Source organism: Orbicella faveolata, unplaced genomic scaffold (genome assembly GCF_042242905.1).
Source record: "Orbicella faveolata isolate gen_17 unplaced genomic scaffold, um_ofav_v1 contig_47, whole genome shotgun sequence".
Classification (NCBI taxonomy): domain Eukaryota; kingdom Metazoa; phylum Cnidaria; class Anthozoa; order Scleractinia; family Merulinidae; genus Orbicella; species Orbicella faveolata.
In genome coordinates this window covers 18077294-18094720 of record NW_028301577.1, presented here as the reverse complement: position 1 = coordinate 18094720, position 17427 = coordinate 18077294, and the positions used below count along the sequence as shown (strand labels likewise).

Here is a 17427-nt window from a genome sequence, read left to right as displayed (position 1 = left end):
GAAACGAAATTGACCGTTTTCAAACGTTTTCTTGATATGATCAGCGCGTGAAAATAGCTGAATGATTGCAGACAAATGCTATCCATAAAAGCGATATTCCTTATTTTATTTTAAATAAAACTGTAAAAGTTAAAACGAAAACAAAAGAACGAAAATTGATCTAAAAGTAATTTATTCTTTCAATTGAAAAGACTGTTTTCAACAATTTAAAAAAAATCTTCAGGGTTACCCTAGGGGGATAACTTACCCTAAGGGCCGGGTAACCCTGCAAAGGACAAGCATCTCATCCCGGGGAAAGGGGATAAGCGCCAGCTAAGTGTGCGCTTGCTTCGAAGGTAGACTTAAACGTTTTCAGGTTTTCTCTCTTTGCAGTTGTAGGCTAGAGAACAAGCAGTATTTAATAATGCGTAAGTTGAAAACAAATTTGAACAATCGTGAACATTCGGTGGGATTTAAGACAATACATTATTCGTCGCGTCCCGCTCGCAATACCGTAAGTGGTACCGCAAAAGGTCCCGATGGAGACATTTTGAGGCTGAACACCTAAGAGCAACCAAAACCGCTTGTTTGACCCCTAAAAGGTGCGATGGGCACCCACGTCTTTGACTTTTTGTATGGGTGTAGAAAATAGACGAATGGCAGGCTGCTTTAAAATGTTATTTCGAGTGCTAACGCCTCTGAAACACAAAGCAAGATTGTTGCGAGGCATTTAAGAAGCGACTGTCCACAGAACTCAAGAAATAGGGCGGAACAGCTGAACAGTTTTAACTCAGTTTTTCATGGCCCTATATTTTGTCGCTCATATTTACTTTCGTCAGCTGCTAAAATAGCGTATTGGTAGCAGTAGTAGTATTGTATCTGAACCGTCTGAGTTTTAGCATATGCCAATTGTATTATTATTATTATTATTATTATTATTATTATTATTATTATTATTGTTATTATTATTATTTGTCCCTATAAGTAATATTGTCCTTATTTTGGATTAACTCCCGATAAAAAGGTTGTTATATTGTTAGTATTGTAAGCAATGTTGGTTGGTATTGTAATTAGTCATTTGTAAGTAGTGATAGTGATGTAAGTAACTTTAGTTTTTTGTAAACTTGTACCTAAAGTGTAGTATTGCAAAAAAAAAAAAAAAAATAGGGCGGAACAGGCTCGCTGTTTTTTGCACAGTGTCTTGTGCCAACCGATGAATGTTCCCATTCCCACCACAGTTTTGAAAATTGAGTTCTGAAACTCGTCAATAATTCTTCAAGTCAAAACAAAGAAAACTAGGGCCTCTTCATATGAGCCCGGTAACCGGGCTGGCTCGGTTACCGGGACGAATTTTGTTGTCTGTTCATATGGGAAATTTCAGCCCGGTCTACCGGGATGAATTCTAAGAAACATAACCAAAATGGTGGAACATAAACTTGTATCGTTCACGGCTGTCGTAGCTTTGTTTACTCTTGTAACTGTACTAATAAAGCTACTTCGCATGCTCCTAAAACGGAAATACATACAATACAAAAATTATGCCATTTTGACCTCTATGTTGCGAAAGCGAAGCTATTTTGTCTAAAAAGTTTCGTCCCGGTTACCCGGGCTGGAGAGTTCATATGGGGAAATTTTTATCCCGGTTACCGAGATCTCGGTAACCGGGCCAGCCCGGCTTCTCATATGAACACATCGACATTTTTACGAAGAAAAGAGTGGCGAGACGAGATCTCGGAAACCGAGCCAGTCCGGTTGACCGAGCTCATATGAAGAGGCCCTCACAACCGTGTAGGAAGTTTAGATACCCGGTCTTAATTAGCAAAGATTTTAACGATTTTACTTCTCCGTTTACTCCTAAGTTTTTGTTTCGATTGAGAAGATACATCAAACACTCGAGAATGTGTTTCATCGGCTATCCAAATACCTAGAATTTCGTCGAAACTACTCCGCTGCGCGTCGTATTTTCAACTCTCTTCTCGGTGTTTGGATAAAACACTGTCTCTCGTGTTTGATATATTACTTCAAAATGAGAAAGAATGAAAAAGTTGAACGATGGCAACATTTTGTTCAATATTCAAATTATTATCATAAAAATTGGAACTATAAATGTGGCATTTAATTTACCCAACTAACTAATCAGCCTCGACTGATAGTGACATGTTTACCATGTATCTGAAAATTAACAAAACAAAATAATAAAACAAATGCAACAGAAGAGAACTTGGTAAATGAAAGTTCCATTTTATTTTGACACTAATACAACTATTAGAGATCTTTTACTCAGCATTTATGCCGGCACGTTTATTAGTGTTTTTTCATCGGTGGCGTAGGATAATAAAGAAATTAAAGTTTATTTAAACGAAGTTTATGTTTTGCTGTTCTGGGCCCGCATCGTGGATGTCACGTCTTTTGCTAAATGTTCCAACCTTTTCAGTCTTAATCTGCTACAAACTTAAGAAACCTGGCTCTTTTTAATTTTGGTCTCTAGTAATCATAACCATTTATTCACAGTCTCGTTGATTAAACTGTTATGTTAAGCTTTCGATGGATTTAAGGATAATTTTGAGAATTGCAGTGAGTAATAAATTAGTTACTTTTAATCCTCTTTTTTTCGTTGCTTCTAAATTGTGCCATTTTACTTTGCAAGAATGTCGAACCACATCTATATACAGCTAAGTATTTAAAAAACAGTTAAACTGTCTTATTGTGTCTTTCACTGCTTGCTTGACCTGTCTAATCTTCCAACAATAAAGGAGCGGGTTTAGGGATGAGTTCAAGAGGACTAGAGTCAACACGGCTATCCAAGCCACGTCATTTTCTATTCCATTTGCAGAAAGCACAGCGGGAATAACCCATGGAACATAACAGGCAACTAATGCCAACTGCACCCACAAAATGCTAGAAACTGACTTCTTGTATCGTGTTATGTTGAGTGGAATCCTGCCTCTGTTTGGTTGTCCTTGTGGGACATGGTTTTGTACTTGAGCTTGTTGATGTCGTAGTTTGAGGTGGATCCTCGTATAACAGACAGTTGAAATTACCAGAGAAAGTGTTACGAGAATTACACCTAACAAAATGGTGATATCGCTTGGCCACCTCCCTATAGCTATTAATCCAAGGGAAGCTGCGATAAGCCAAAAGCAGATTATAACTACATGAACGCGCCTTAATGTTACCACATGTCTGTATCTCAGTCCTAACAACAGTGCGAGAAGTCTGTCCACAGCAATTGCGGTCGACATCATCCCAGATACAGAACACGAAAGCCAGCTTAAGGTATAGAAAACGAAGAACACATAGGTATAATCACTCTCGTTCATCGTTGTTGTGGGAGACAAGGGAGCCATCAAGCAGATTATGTAAAGTGGTTGTACAATAACTCCAACGCAAAGATCATTGGCCGCCAGACATCGAAAGAAAAGTTTCGTCGGAGGATAAATAGAAGTGACTTTTTGAAGAGCAATAAGGATCAGAGCGTTGCCCAGAGATGCGGTGATGGAAAGAAAAATGTTCAAAGCTGAAAAAAATGCAAGCATGCCTGCCTGTGATGGGTTGAGTACTTGGTTGAGCTTGCTTGTGAAGTGTCCATCTTCAGTAATGTTCGCCATTGTTTTGAATGGGTTAGAAAATTGAAGTCGCTGTTACTGAAGACCTCTTCTAGTTCACAACGAACCTCGGTTAACTTGCAGCGCTAGTAGCTCGTACTGATGTAGCTGATAACACAACCAGCTGTCCTTTAAGACTGTTTTACTCAACTGTCCAATGTTAATTGGTTTAGACTTTCAAATTTGCCATTTGTCAATATAAAGTCATTTTTATGCTGAAAAGTGATGGATTTTTTAGTTGCTTAAAACAAAGAATTGCGAGCTGTTAGATGATGAAAGAATTGAAATTAAAATGCTGGTAGAGATCGAAAGCTGAAGAGTAGCGGTAACGCAAAGACTAAGCCTTACCGCAGACCTTCGGGGTGTCTTCCAGAAAATCTTTCGTTCTCACATCGCTTTTAACAAAACCATAGAAAAGTATATGTTATCGTAAAGCTAATAAAATTTACAAGCAGAAAAATAATCATTGTAATAATTTGATTGACTGGTTAGCGCGCGCAAGACTTCCAACGCAAAACTGACAATGTTTGCAGAACTGAATTCCCTGCCTTCGTTTTCGCACGTACGAGCAAGCAACTCCATAATGACAATCAGTGGGTGACGGGTCAGAGGGGGAGAAGGAAGTTGTGGGAGAGGGGGGGGGGGGGGAGCACGGACTATGTATGTGAGGTTTTGTCGATACTCCTTTTGGCTGTTGACAAAATCTATATTGAACTTCGAGAGTAGAATCCCAGTTTGCCGATATTCATCTTCAAATTAATGTTTTATCTTTACCATGAGCTAAAAACAGTTTTTCACAAAATTTGGCCTTTGGGGGCAGTAGGTAAATAACAAGCGCATTTCAAGTCCTGGATCAAGTGAATTTATTAATTATTCGACCAGCGTCCGTTGGATTAAACAACAGCTGCAAATGTCTTGTCATTTCATCAAATAAAACAGGCGTATTTTTCAAATACTAGATGCTCTTAAAATTGTTATGCCAAAAACGGCATGTTTCTGACATTAATCTTTTGTTGTGTCAACTAAAAGCAATTAGTAGAATTTTCCCTTTAGACTAACTAAAACACTGCAATCTAATTGGTTGAATTATCGCGTACTGTCAGCTATTGCTGTGCAATGCCTTGAGGATGTCCACATAATGGCGACGTTTTCTCTTTTCACCGATGTTTTGGAGGAAGATTAGAAAACATTACTGGATAATTCAATTTCCAAGAAGACCAGAGAAAGGAAATTGATCGCTGTGCGACTTTCAAACTTCATAATTAATCAGCAGACTGATGTGAGCGTGTAAACAGCTGCAAGTTTCAAACAATACTGTTTAATCCGCGAGTGATTTTGCTAAGAAGTGGAGTTTTTTATAGTTACTGTATCATTAAATGCATTTCTAGCTTTCTGACTGGTTCACTGAATCTAGGTTACCTAGGTTTCACTGTGTAATGGAAAAAAGCTGCTGCAAGTGTCGCTCAGCTTAAAATTTTTCGGCGGTAATGAAGTTCTGTCGAAAAAATGGCTGAAAACCGAAGATTTGGTAAGCTTTCCACCGCAAAATCTTGGTAACGCGATCCCGGAAACTACAAAAAGGCTCAAAATGTTACAATTAACTTAACTACCTAGAGTTTAATACGAAACATATAATCGAAAAGGCTTGTAAATGTGCAACAAAAGCGATTGCAGCTGAGTGAAGAAGAAAAGCATCCAGAAAAATATTTTAAATTTCGGGAAGATCCAAAAACCGACACAATATAATTGTTAGTAAAGCATGAAACAAAAGCTTAGCACTCGAGTAAAGATTGTTACGTTACATTTGGGTCTTGTCTTTTTTTTACTTCAGTGAACTCGACCGACTCGAAACAACACAATCTGTAGTTTGATGATGAAAGCGGCGTAAAAACAATTTAACTCTTGTTTGACGTTCAGAATTAGACAACGTCGGAGATGACTACGCGATACGAAAACTCTGTCTCGCTCGTTGCCCCTTTTGTTATTTATCCCCTCGTGCCCAGCGTTAGAGATCTTTATTTGAAGGAAATTTATGGTCAGAATTCTACTAAAACAACTAGATTATTTGTTGTAGATTTCCATGAGGTGATCATAGTGGATTCAGCCTCTATCACCTGTGGGAAAAAATTAGCATCGCGCACTTCTATTTTCATGTAAGCTGCCTTACCGTTATGATTGTTTTCTGTCTGCGACATTCAACTTATTTTTATATCTTTTTGTTAAAAAACATAGTTAGTGTAGTGGTGAAAAATTGCTCTGCTATTTTCCGTTTTCTGTTCTCTGCGGGTTAAGGAGCATGATAGTGCGCATGTTTCTAGCTGTTAAAATTCTTACGCTCAACGTAATAGTAATTTTGTTTTGGGATGAAGAGTACAGTTTGGAGAAACTACGAATATAGTTGCGCTTGTTTCTCCTGCTTGTCGAAATGTCCAATATTCAACGTGGTATACCGAAGTTTTATTCGTTGTTTTTAACAATATTTTTATAGCAGATTTTATAAAGTAGGAGAATGACTACACGCGGTTGTTGAATTTTATTTGAATTAGTTCACTCACACCCACAACCAGAGTTGTTTATACTGTGTTGGAATGTTTCGGATGGCTAGCGCTTGCTTGGTTAGCCGAAGGCAACGAGAATCTCAAGAGGAGCACTTCTTCTTCTCTGTATATAGCTCACTTGAGCGCCAACTTTAACTTATCTCTGAACTACTAGCAAAATGAACTCCGTCTGTTAAATACCCCCTATCGATAGGCCTGTGTGGGCACACGGGATAACAACCGATCTTAAACGTTTGACATCCTATTGGAACACTGACCAAAACACTTTCACGCGACTCTCAGAAGAGGTCAAAAATAAAAGTCTAGACATTAACGTTTAGAGAGCAAGAAACCAAAACAGGATTTTCCTTGGAGATCCAGACCAAGGAAGTAGACCAAGGAAGTAGGGAGGGGGGGGGGGGGGGGCGGTTTTGTTTTGCTTCCCTGCCGGCTTTTCTTCCTTCTGTGATTTCTTCTTTTTTACCCAAAATAAGGGAAGGGGGGGTGGGTCCCCCGGGTCCCTCCCCTAGATCCGTCACTAACAACGATAAAAACGAAGGATCACGCACTGAAACAACTCGATTCACAACAACTGTTACTTCTTGAGTAAAGTTGCTGCTCAAAACATTGACCTGGTGCTGGTGTGTTCAAGAGCTGATACCATGGCAACCATGTCCCTGCCACTCCAAATATGGTTGTTTATGTTCATTATCCCCAGGATTAATTGCGTCAGGGTACATTGCCAGCACTAAAACATACAGTGGGTTAAAATTTTTCATTTCCAACGTTGTTTTACTTTCTCAAAGACGTGCTCTTAAAGCTTTGAGGTTGTCAGACGTAATTTATTAAATCGTCGACGTTTCGCGGTCTTTTTAGATGCATAGCATGTGCGTAGCACAGTGGATATCGAGTTTTGCGAAAAGCAGCAAAGCCTTCTGTTCAAGAAAAACTGCAGAAAGATAAGGATCGATCTCTGTAATTCCAATAACTCACTGTTCAGAAAATACCCGAGAAGAAAGCGAGCGCCTTGGAAGGTTTTACTGTACTTCAATGGATTAAATTTTCCATTGACGATGAACTCTCTTCTTAGTCTAACTTGCTCTCTATAGAGAGCTTAAGCAAACCACGACTGCAATGGCAACGAGAACGCCATTAAATAAAAGGTTTAATGAGGTAGAACAATGACTGTGCACGTGCGTTATAAATTCTTATACATTTCTTAGCCGTCCTCTACAGAACAACGACGTAAAATGACTGAATTCTGCGTGTTTTCGCCGTCGCGAACGACGGCAGCTAATTTTGCGATTATGCACTGGCATTACATACGTAGCTTGAGCAAGTCCTGAGGCCAGTCGGCGCACTGGAAAGATCTAGACAATTGCGAACTTCGAAGGTAGAATATAAATACAATTTGTACTAAGCGTTGTCCTCGGGGTCGCCCTCGTCATTGCTTAAGCTCAATTTATTTCCGAACGTTCGAAACACATACTTGTGTTTCAACCATTGCGTGTCTATGCAATGCAATGACTAGTAAATTTCTCACAGTGCAGTCTATATAGGTTCAAAAAACACTCGTAAGGAAGGAGAGTTTGTAGAAAAGTATTTTTAAACTGCACTGCGATAGCTTTTATAAATTGACCAACCTCCCTCTGTTTTCTCTCAAAATTAGGACAACTACAACTTTGAGTGGCTGAACTGAAATGGCGAAGGGGATAACAAAGTGCTCAATGAATAAATCAGCCACATGTTCATTGAAGCAAGTTTAATTCTAATGTAGGCAAACAAACTTAAGTGAAGTAACTAGTCTTACATTTGTAATGTTCATTCAACATACATATCTAAACCAAATCAAGTTTGGTGGTGCTTAACTTATCTTTTCAAAATTTTAAATGTTCATTGGAACAATTTTAATTCTAACGTCTCCAAACAAACCTTAGTGTAGTACTTCATTTCCCCAACATTTGTAATGTTCATTCCAACAATTAACTCATCTAAACCAAATCAAGTTTAGTATAGTTTAAGTATAGTACTTAGTTTGCCTGAGATTTGTAATCTTCTACTGGTCAACAGTTAACATAATTATCTAAACCAATCCAAGTGTGGTATGTAATCTCTCTAAAAACCTATAAATGTTCACTGAAGGAATTAAAATCTACGAGAACGAAACAACCGAGAAGTACTTAGTTTCTCTAAGATTTCTATTGTTCTTTCCAACAATTAACTTATCATTCTATTAACACCAACTCCAGTGCTGTGCTTAATATCTCGAAGATTTTAACGTTCATTCAAGGAATTTCAAATGTACTTATTACGAACAGACCTTAGTATCGCTGTCAAGATGTTTTAACAGTGATATACAGTGAGACTAATTCCTTTCAAGGGTTTAGGTCAGTAGTTTTAAGTTTGCCCATTCATTGGCTAGTTCATGGTCACATGACATCTAACAATGAAACTCTTTACCGCCAAATGCCATGAGCGGGCAATATTGCGAAAACTATGATATTTCGCAATATTGCGAAAAAACTATGTCAAACGAAAAACAGTTCACTGTTACCGGCGAAATGTTGACCGCTGTTGCACGTGATCAGAACGTGCAGTTGAAGGTGGCCTGATGTTGTCGCTGGAATCTCAGCGCGTTGTCGCTGGAATCTCAATGTTTCCCTCGATCTCGTCTCGGGAAACATTGAGATTCTCAGGAAACAAAATTTGCTGTTCCACTCGGACCAGTCATTAAGTGTTAACTATTTAATATGAGACTTACTACTGACCTAACTTTCAATTAGACATTCAAAGAAAAGCGAAAGAAGCGCACAGTAGCCTACAATTACCACAGCAACTAAATAACCAACTCTACAAAATTACTAACCCTGCAAAAATCGCTTTCTTTAGTGACCAATATCGCTGTTTGGACACAGCTAAGTCAAGTTGGGCAAAAACAAGTATTATTTGTGATTTACTTTGCTTTCAGGCTTAAAGGAGCTCAGTCACGGTGTTTTCAGTTATTTTGGCCACATACAAAATTACCTTTAAATGGTAGGAAACCTGAAAATAACAGTTTAATAAGATACAAAAACACCAAAGAGACAATGATAAACCATTAAGGAACAAGGATGGCTAAGGATGGAGAAGATTAACACGGATTACATACGACGAATTTGAAAAATTGAGGCTAAACTTTTCAATATGCGCAAACCGTGACTGAGCTCCTTCAATCATAAGCTGAACACCTGATGTACAGTATAACGCCCCGCTCACACTACGACGGGGAAATTTGAAAACGCAGCTTTGATTCTACGGCTAGGTCTACCGTGTACACTAATCCGTCATGAAAACAGAGCTTTACGAAAACGCTATTCAAACCCGAGGAATTTGAAAACGCGGCTTTGCGTTTTAGTGTCGACGCAAAACATTTTGAAAACGGAGCTTTTCGAAAACGATGGGGTCACGATGGTTGTGGGATTTCCCTGACCGAGTTCTCCTCAAACACAAATCCAAAATCCATCCATTTGATGCGTTTTCAGATTGAAACCTCCATTTTCAAATTCCTCCGGCGCAATGTGGACGGAAAACATTTGCCGGATGCGTTTTCAGAGTGAAACCTCCGTTTTCAAATTCCTCTGGCGCAGTGTGGACTGTTCATATCTAAACTGGAATCGACACGGTCATGTCCATGTACAATCCGGTTGCGTTTCGAAGTCATTAATACCCTACATGTCAATTTGTTTGACAATTACATAAATGAACGTTTTCAAAACATTTTAAGGCTCACTAGAATTCAAGTAAAAGTTAAAGTCGTTCAGCCTCGGGCCGGAAAACAGGAAAAAAAAAAAAAACAGGAACTTTTTTGAAAAGTGCTTTACCTCAGTTTGTGCTCTTAGAATTTGTCTGCATCAAAATCATCTGCTTCTTTGATGCCAGCTTTCACGTTTTCTTCAATTTCTTTTATTCTTACTGGATCTGCAGGGGGAAGCACTTTCAGCAGCTCCGTTTCAATCTGCTTGATTCTCTTCGTCACTTTCTCGTGGAAGTGGTTCTTGGCTTCGAACACCTTTGCTTCTATAGCTCTTTGAGCGTCTTGGCTGCCTTCCATGAGCTCTCTCTTCTTCAGCTTAATTGTACGTCCGTCCTTCTCTGGATCCAAGGCGATCAGTTGGCCAAGACTGGCCAAGCGGCTCATCAGGTGATTTCGGGATATTTCCACGTAGGTGTCTGATATGGACCACACCACATAAGACGTGGTGTTTGCTTGACTCACTTGCTCATAGATGAGGTCACGCATGAAATCCACACCAGCATAGCCGTTTTCCAGGGCTCGCTTTTGGCCCACTTTGGCGTATTCAACAAAGCTTGATAGGCTTTCGTTTTGACACACCTTGATAATATTGGAGACGTATTGGAAGAACTCTACCAGTTTCTGCCACTGTTCCCGCACCGAGGCCAGGGCCTTGATACCATCCCTCAGGGTATTTCTTATTTGGTCGAAGTCGGCAAGCTTCTCTGGGCTCAATTCGGCAAGGCTTTCTAACACTTTACTTAATTCTTCATTGCTTTCCTTTAGCTGCTGACATGTTTGATCGTAGCGGTCCTCTTGCCTTTCCAAAAGACTCCTTGTTTCGGCCATTTTAACCTGTGCACCTTCCACTGCTGACTTGGCTGCACTTGGGCGGGCAGAATTTGCAGAGCTGGCCATGGATTTTGCTTGCCGTGGAGGTTTCGTAGTATACGGATTCGCGTCTGTCTTTGCGCGTCTTTTAGTGCAAAACTTCATGACCTTATCTTTCAGATTAGCTGCTTGCTTAGCAATTCCGATGAGTTTATCGGGTGTGAAGCTCAGTTGCGACGCTATTTTTTCTCCTTCCGCGCTGATCTCAAATCCTTGCTTCAATAGCTCTTGAACTTCTGGGTGACTAGAATCTGCATCCTTCCCAGCTAGGTCCTTCTGTAAGGTCTCCATAACTATCTTCATCGTTTGAAGCTTTTTATCCAAGGGTTCTTCTTTCTTAGAGCCGGTATCGCCTTTAACTTTCTCTGAAGCAGAAGTAAGATCTTCCGACAACTGAGTAGTGTAAAGCTTCAACTGCTCTGCAGCTCCAACTGGCACAGATTGATCTTCTGTCGGCGACTGCTCAGCACCAGTTTCCCTTCCCCGATCTGCTCTTGGTGCAGAATTTCCGGGACCGTCAAAAATACCATGTACGATTGTTTCAACAACCTCCATACCAAGAAGATCCCATCCGCTTGGCATAGAGTCTACAGCCTTCTCAAAGCTTCGTTTCGCCTCTCGTACTCCTTTCTCTAGCTTTTCTTGTTGTTCTTTTGCCAATTTTACTTTCTTGCGGGCGTCTTTTTCTTTATCCAGGGCAATCTTTCTCTTCGTTGCTATTCCTTCTCGGGTTTTCTGATAATATCCCCTAGCAGCCGAAGAAACTTCAAGTAGCTCACCCGTCAGATCCATTACGTGTTCAAACTTCGCCTCAACTGATTGTGCCAAGCGCAGGCATTCTCCAGAATTCCTCTCAATCTTTCCGAGTTCTATTGGGAGAAAATCTCTGACGTCCTCATCGCTTCCCTGGACGAGGGTACGGACAATTTTCTTCACTTGATTAGGAACTTGAGCAGAGTAGAGCCTGATTGCGTCCATGTTCTTGGAAAGTAAACAGAATTAAATTTAACTACAATGCCTTGTGGCATGTCTTTGTTGTTTGCTCAAGTTTCAATCCACAAAGATATAGATGAAGGGGCAAAACATCGTTTTTTACATCGAAGCTCTAAATGTCCATTCATTTATCATTGAATTACTTATTTAGTATTTAATTATTCATTATTGTTTGTCTAAAGTATGAATCAATTAACCTTTCAAGATGTAAATGAAACGCCACCAAGCGTTTATTGTTTTTTCTTTCCAGAGGTATGTGAATATAGAAATGTCGAAAAACTATTCCATGCGCCCCTGTAGAAATATCTTTGGAATACAATACACATAAAAATCCATCATGATATAATTGCTACCACTATTTTAAAAGTAAAATAGCCCACGAGGAAGACCACTTAGGTAAAAAAAGCTTGTTCGCTGGACAAAAGAAAATGTTTCTTCCCATCAAAATATCATACTGAGGCCGCTTTCACTTCCTGGCGTATCGTTTGTGCCAGCATACTGCTGTTTTTGGAAAGGCAACTACCATAAAATACTGCTGAATAATGCCTTAGGCTAAAACAAGTTCGTCGGGGGGTTTGTTTGGGTCTATAATAGGGAGAACTAATATAGGAGTAGGGAAAAAATGAGCTGACAAGAACATGAGAAAAAGAAAAGGAAACAATTTTTTAACAAATTTAATGAATTTAATAAAAAACGGACTTACATGTTTGCGGTGTGGAAGTAGGAGGAGGGCATTAGGTAATTAATCTCGTTTTTAAGGGTCAGAAAAGATCTGGTGACCCTGACGTTAGACGAAGGCTATTCCACAAATGTGCCCCACTGTAGCAGAAACTAAGTTTTAAAAAAATCGGTACGGGGCTTGAGCAGACCTAATTTGTTTTCAATATTTCTAAGTCATCTAAGCGTATGATGGACTACGATAGTGATGAGGTTTCTGCATGGAAAATAGCTAGTCTGTGATAGGGTTGGGTTTTCTGTGCCTAGTCTAGAATAGGGTTACAAAATCAAGCTGATCATGGTCTAGAAGTGCGTAAGATTTTCAGTGTCCTTGTTGCACACCCCCAACCAAAGATTTACAGAGTACCCCCTCTCCCCTTCGGGTATAATTCATTGTTCTCACCTTGTGGGCTTCATTGAAAGCTCTCCACCCAGTGTTGCTTACTTGCACCAAGCATGCTCGAAATGACTCTGGATGCTCAATATGTTGGAAACCTTTTTCAGGCCTTTGATTTTCCAGCGAGAAGTCCTTTTCGCCGGCAATGATCATGAGTTGTCCCAGAAGTGCGATGGTCATGGGTGCTGGAGTCAGGAACTCCGCCCAGTTGACACTGGGAGACATCATTAGGACAGCCATCTCATTCTTGTCGCTCCCTGAGTTGGAGTTTATCAGTGCTTTGTTCAGATTTGCTACCACGTTGGCGTTCGGTTCAGACATGATTGCTCTCTGAAAACAAAGAATAGACCTGTTTAGTAGAGTCCCATTCATGTTTCATCTCGCTAGCTTGGGCCATCTGTGATTACGGAAATTCTTTCTGAACAAGTTTAGCAATTACCATATGCGAGCGATTGAACGTGAAGGTGACTACCTTGACTGCCATACAGCAAGACATTATGGAGTGTAAATGAATGTAAAGCCGGATTTCCATTGTTATGTCAAATTATTTATCGCTTGTTAACGGGCGTGCTTTTAATGGCTTAAAGGACCTTAAAGCAAATTTACATATATGGGTAGCTTGCGTCCGGGGAAAAAGGAACGTTGTTCTGGCAGTTCAACTTTTTCGTAGACACAAAGGTTCCATACTTTTGCCGCTCTCGTTTATTTTACGCGCGTTATCCTTTAAAATTCAATAGTTTGCTTAAAGCGCGGAGAGCGGCTCGTTTTCATCGTGACTTGTCTCATCACCTCTCAAGTGCTTTCTTTTCTAGTGCACTTTTATTGAAAATTGTATATACGATTTCTTAGAAAGTACAAGTTCTATGAGTAGATAGTAAAATAATATATCCACGTGTGGACACAAAAGGTGCTTAAATTATTCCTATCGAGGTTTCTGGCTCTTAACAAATTATGAAAGAGCAACTGAATCACGGCGGGGGGTACTCTCAGAAAAATTGGGTGGGCGTGTGCGACCCGCTTCCCAAAAGACTTACCCTATTTATGACCAAAATCTGTGATTTTCCCCTACCCTATTTATGACCTGAACAAAAATTCAGCACCCCTTTAATGACCGTTGCGACTGGCACAGTTGTCCTGAACAGAATTTATGGGCTTTTGTTGATGGTCTTGTCGATAATGATGAAAAAGTAGCTCCTTCTAAAAAACATACCCAATTCAAGACTAGAGTGAAAAAAACATACCCTTTTGAGACCAAAATGACCAAAATCGATACCCTATTTATGACCAAAACGGCTGAAAAACCATACCTATACAACCCATGTAAGGAAGTACCCCCCCCCCCGCACCTCCTAGGGAACTGAACAGTGGCACAAGGTTCAATCTTAAATGAATATCTGACAAAGGACGTTACAGAGACCTCTATACACTCTTTTTTATATATAAGAATGTATCTTTATAAGAATATCGGGGCTGAAAATTGGGAAATTTTAAGAATATTTTAAATTTTAAGGAATAAACCCAAGGCTGAGATTTTGACAAGAATATAATTTGTCTGTGAAAATTTGTAATTACATTATAATTATGTTTGTAATTAAGCCGTATAAAAATTTTTCCTTTCTCTAAACGGCAAAGCAGCAAAAACAACTCTAGCCGTATGCTCGATGTTAATAACATTTCTGCAGGAAGTTATGTGCGTGCGCCCTATTAGGCTGGCTCGAAAATTACTTTAACACCATCCAGACACCAAATACATTCTAAAACAGAAATGTCATACGTTGTAATCTAAGAATATTCACAAGAATATTTTCAGCCAAAAATCGGAAGAAAAATAAGAACATTCAGCCTCGGCCGGAAAAAAACAATACAGTCGACCCTCCCGTAAGCGGCCACCCAAAATGTCAAGCTTACGTGGTCGCTTACGGGCGGTGGTCGCTTCCGAGAGCTTAGACCATATTGGGTCACAATTCTGCCACATTAGCATATGGTAACTGCAGAGACTTACCCCTTGTTTTCAATGTTTTATTCGTGTGAAAAGTCAATTTTGAGAAAAAATCTGGTACTTCCCATTGAGAAATCTCCGTCTCTTGTACTACCCAGGAATGCGATGTTACAACACCTTTTATTATCCAACTCCTACTCTATTATCAGTATCTCAGTGCCAATTGCACGCTTACGGGAGGTTGAAAACAAAAGAAAAATTTCACACTTTTAGCTCTAAACGCGGTCGCGGTCGCTGTCGCTTACGAGATGGTCGCTTATAAGAGGTTTCAAATATAGTGATTTGATTTGGAAACTTTTGGTATTTTGACGGAAAAACTGGTCGCCGAGGAGAGGTGGTCGCTTACGAGAGGTGGTGGCAACCGGAGGTTCGACTGTATTCTTTAATATCAAAAAAAGTGCAGAAGGTCAGGTGAAGCAAAATTCGAAAAGTACAAAGTTTCATTTGAATAAAATGTGAAAAAGAACAAGAAACTCTGACTACGTTGTAAGGTATAATACTACTGTTAGCTTCTAGAAAAGGTTTTAAAATCATAAAATGTGGTTTAACATAGAATGCGTGAAAAATGGTAATTCCACACGTCACGCCGGATGTTAATTCAAAATAAACTAAACGCAGTTTAGTTTTGCCCACGACGAAAACAAAAAGCAAACCTTATTTGTTTCTTTACGTCTGCATCTTTCGAGGAAACGATTAAATAACCTTTCATCTGAATGTGGCGACAGATTTGTAAAAAGAGATATTTGTTTATACGAATCGCGCATGCAAATGAGTGTTCCTATTCTTCTAGGAAATCTTTGATTGGAGATCAGTTGAATAATATCACTTTGATTTTCGTGAATTCATTTCATGTTTTTACCCAAGTAAAACAAGAGAAAATTTTAGCCGCGAATTCATAGAAACAAGCAAACAAACAAACAAAAAAAAGAGCAACGTATACTTGAATCTTTCAACTACCGTCCATTGACAGAAACTCGCCTTGTTTCATGAAATATTTAACAAATACTGTAACGCTTTCTTGGAATTTTGGCTCCGGTCTAATCTTCTTTATCTTGAAAGGAGTCTTTTAATCAACGATTCACCGTATACAAACCGAGCTAAACCGAATATTAAACCTCCTTTGATTTCCTTTCACAATCTTGTCCTATACACTTTGGTGACATTTATAGACATTGAATGAGTGTCAACTCGTTCGCGCTTATCTTACATGTCAGAAAGAATAGAAGCTACCCACCACCTATCTCGTGTTCAAACCAAGTTTGTTGTATTGACTGTTCTTCTTTGCTGCACCTTGAGGAGAAATGGGTACATCAGAAAACAGTGCGTCGTTCGCGAAACATAAGAAATACTGCCCTGGAGGAGAAATAAACACAACTGACCTCGATGGAACGACCAAACGTCTGACCCACTTTCGACAGCTGGATATATAGTGAAGAGAAGGTTAAAGGGGGTTGCACCAATTTCAAGAACAGCTACGTCTTTCGCCATATGATAGGCATGCGTGGCAGGTTGTTAAACAGAAAGTTCAAGAGGGCTTTTCCCTGTTTCTCAGAATAATTACTCCTCTCACCTTATGAGTACGACTTGATAATGTTCAGGGCTAGTAAACTGGTGGTCAATACTGAGGTGATTCAATAATTCGCAGAAACGAACAGCGATCTCTAAGGCAAAACGCAAAAAAACAAAAAAACAAAAAAAAAAACCTGTCATAAATCGAAAATGAAAATCCCAGGCTTAGATCCACTTCGAAATTTAATGCCATTCTTATCCTTCCAAGAACAACTGTAATGTAGGGATTATGCGATTAAACCAAACGACAATCGACAGATAGAAAATAATTTTGAAACAAACGGTGTGCTATAATTGTAAGTTACCTACCTCGTGTTAAATCCAAATTTGTCCAATGCGCTTTTTTATCACACTAAACTTACCGGAGAAATGGACTGGGAGTTGCCAGACAAAGTTGGTGCACCGCTCAAGAATTCTGGTTTTCAGTTGAAGACAACGGTTCACAGAAGCGATCTCAGTGGAGCACTGATACAGCATCCAGTTGCGACAGCTTTATAAAGCAGAAAACAGGAAGTTAAGAGGGGGATCCCGCTTAATCCAAGAACAATACATACGCGTATGTAGGGTAGACGTGGATTTCAAGGGCAATTGAAACTGAAATTCAAGCCCGGGTAAAGCCCCTGGACTGACGACTCTGTCAGTCAATGAAACTGAAATTGCCAGGGTCGGGGTATTTTCCCTTTTCTTGAATTTCAATACAATTTTTCTCTTTTGAAGAACAACAGACTCTGCTGTCTCAGAAACCGCATACCTTTCATGAGTTTCCATTATTATTTTTCCCAAACAACGTACTGATATTGACTGAGTGACATTGAATCACAATGCTATACACCCAACTGGCGCCAAAACCAAATTTGTCAAATAAGCTTTTTTGCTTTTTATTATTTACGGGAGAAATGGTATTGCCAAACAAGGCTGAGTCATTCATCAAAATGCCGTCTTTCCGAAATTCTCAATGCCTGGAGCGT

The 17427-nt window shown here is 39.5% G+C and overlaps 2 protein-coding genes across 9 annotated transcripts; both read right to left on the bottom strand.

Annotated features, from left to right (window-relative positions):
- Positions 1-2199: 2199 nt before the first annotated feature.
- LOC149097447 (adenosine receptor A2a-like) lies at positions 2200-4063 on the bottom strand. The gene has a single exon (XM_089280186.1). It carries the CDS (start codon positions 3585-3587, stop codon positions 2652-2654), a length of 936 nt encoding a protein of 311 aa, XP_089136312.1. The 5' UTR covers positions 3588-4063; the 3' UTR covers positions 2200-2651.
- Positions 4064-7868: 3805 nt separating this feature from the next.
- LOC110041765 (uncharacterized) lies at positions 7869-16968 on the bottom strand. 8 transcript variants are annotated; one of them, XM_089279780.1, is made up of 5 exons: positions 16769-16968; positions 16270-16551; positions 16125-16180; positions 12898-13221; positions 7869-11765 (listed from the first exon to the last, which is right to left on the bottom strand). In XM_089279780.1, the coding sequence occupies exons 4-5, from the start codon at positions 13210-13212 to the stop codon at positions 9996-9998; spliced, it is 2085 nt and encodes a 694-aa protein (XP_089135906.1). In that variant the 5' UTR covers positions 13213-13221; positions 16125-16180; positions 16270-16551; positions 16769-16968; the 3' UTR covers positions 7869-9995. The 8 variants fall into 8 exon arrangements, with proteins under 8 accessions (XP_089135906.1, XP_089135907.1, XP_020602747.2 ...); XM_089279781.1 differs by having other exon boundaries at positions 16822-16968; XM_020747088.2 differs by lacking the exon at positions 16270-16551.
- Between the last annotated feature and the right edge of the window lie 459 nt (positions 16969-17427).

Excerpts from the sequence above, each read along its gene's own strand:
- LOC149097447 (XM_089280186.1), bottom strand. The coding sequence starts at position 3,587 with ATGGCGAACATTACTGAAGATGGACACTTCACAAGCAAGCTCAACCAA.
- LOC110041765 (XM_089279780.1), bottom strand. The coding sequence starts at position 13,212 with ATGTCTGAACCGAACGCCAACGTGGTAGCAAATCTGAACAAAGCACTG. Across the intron at positions 11,766-12,897 it reads CTTTCAATGAAGCCCACAAG|AACATGGACGCAATCAGGCT; the intron begins GTGAGAACAATG and ends TTACTTTCCAAG.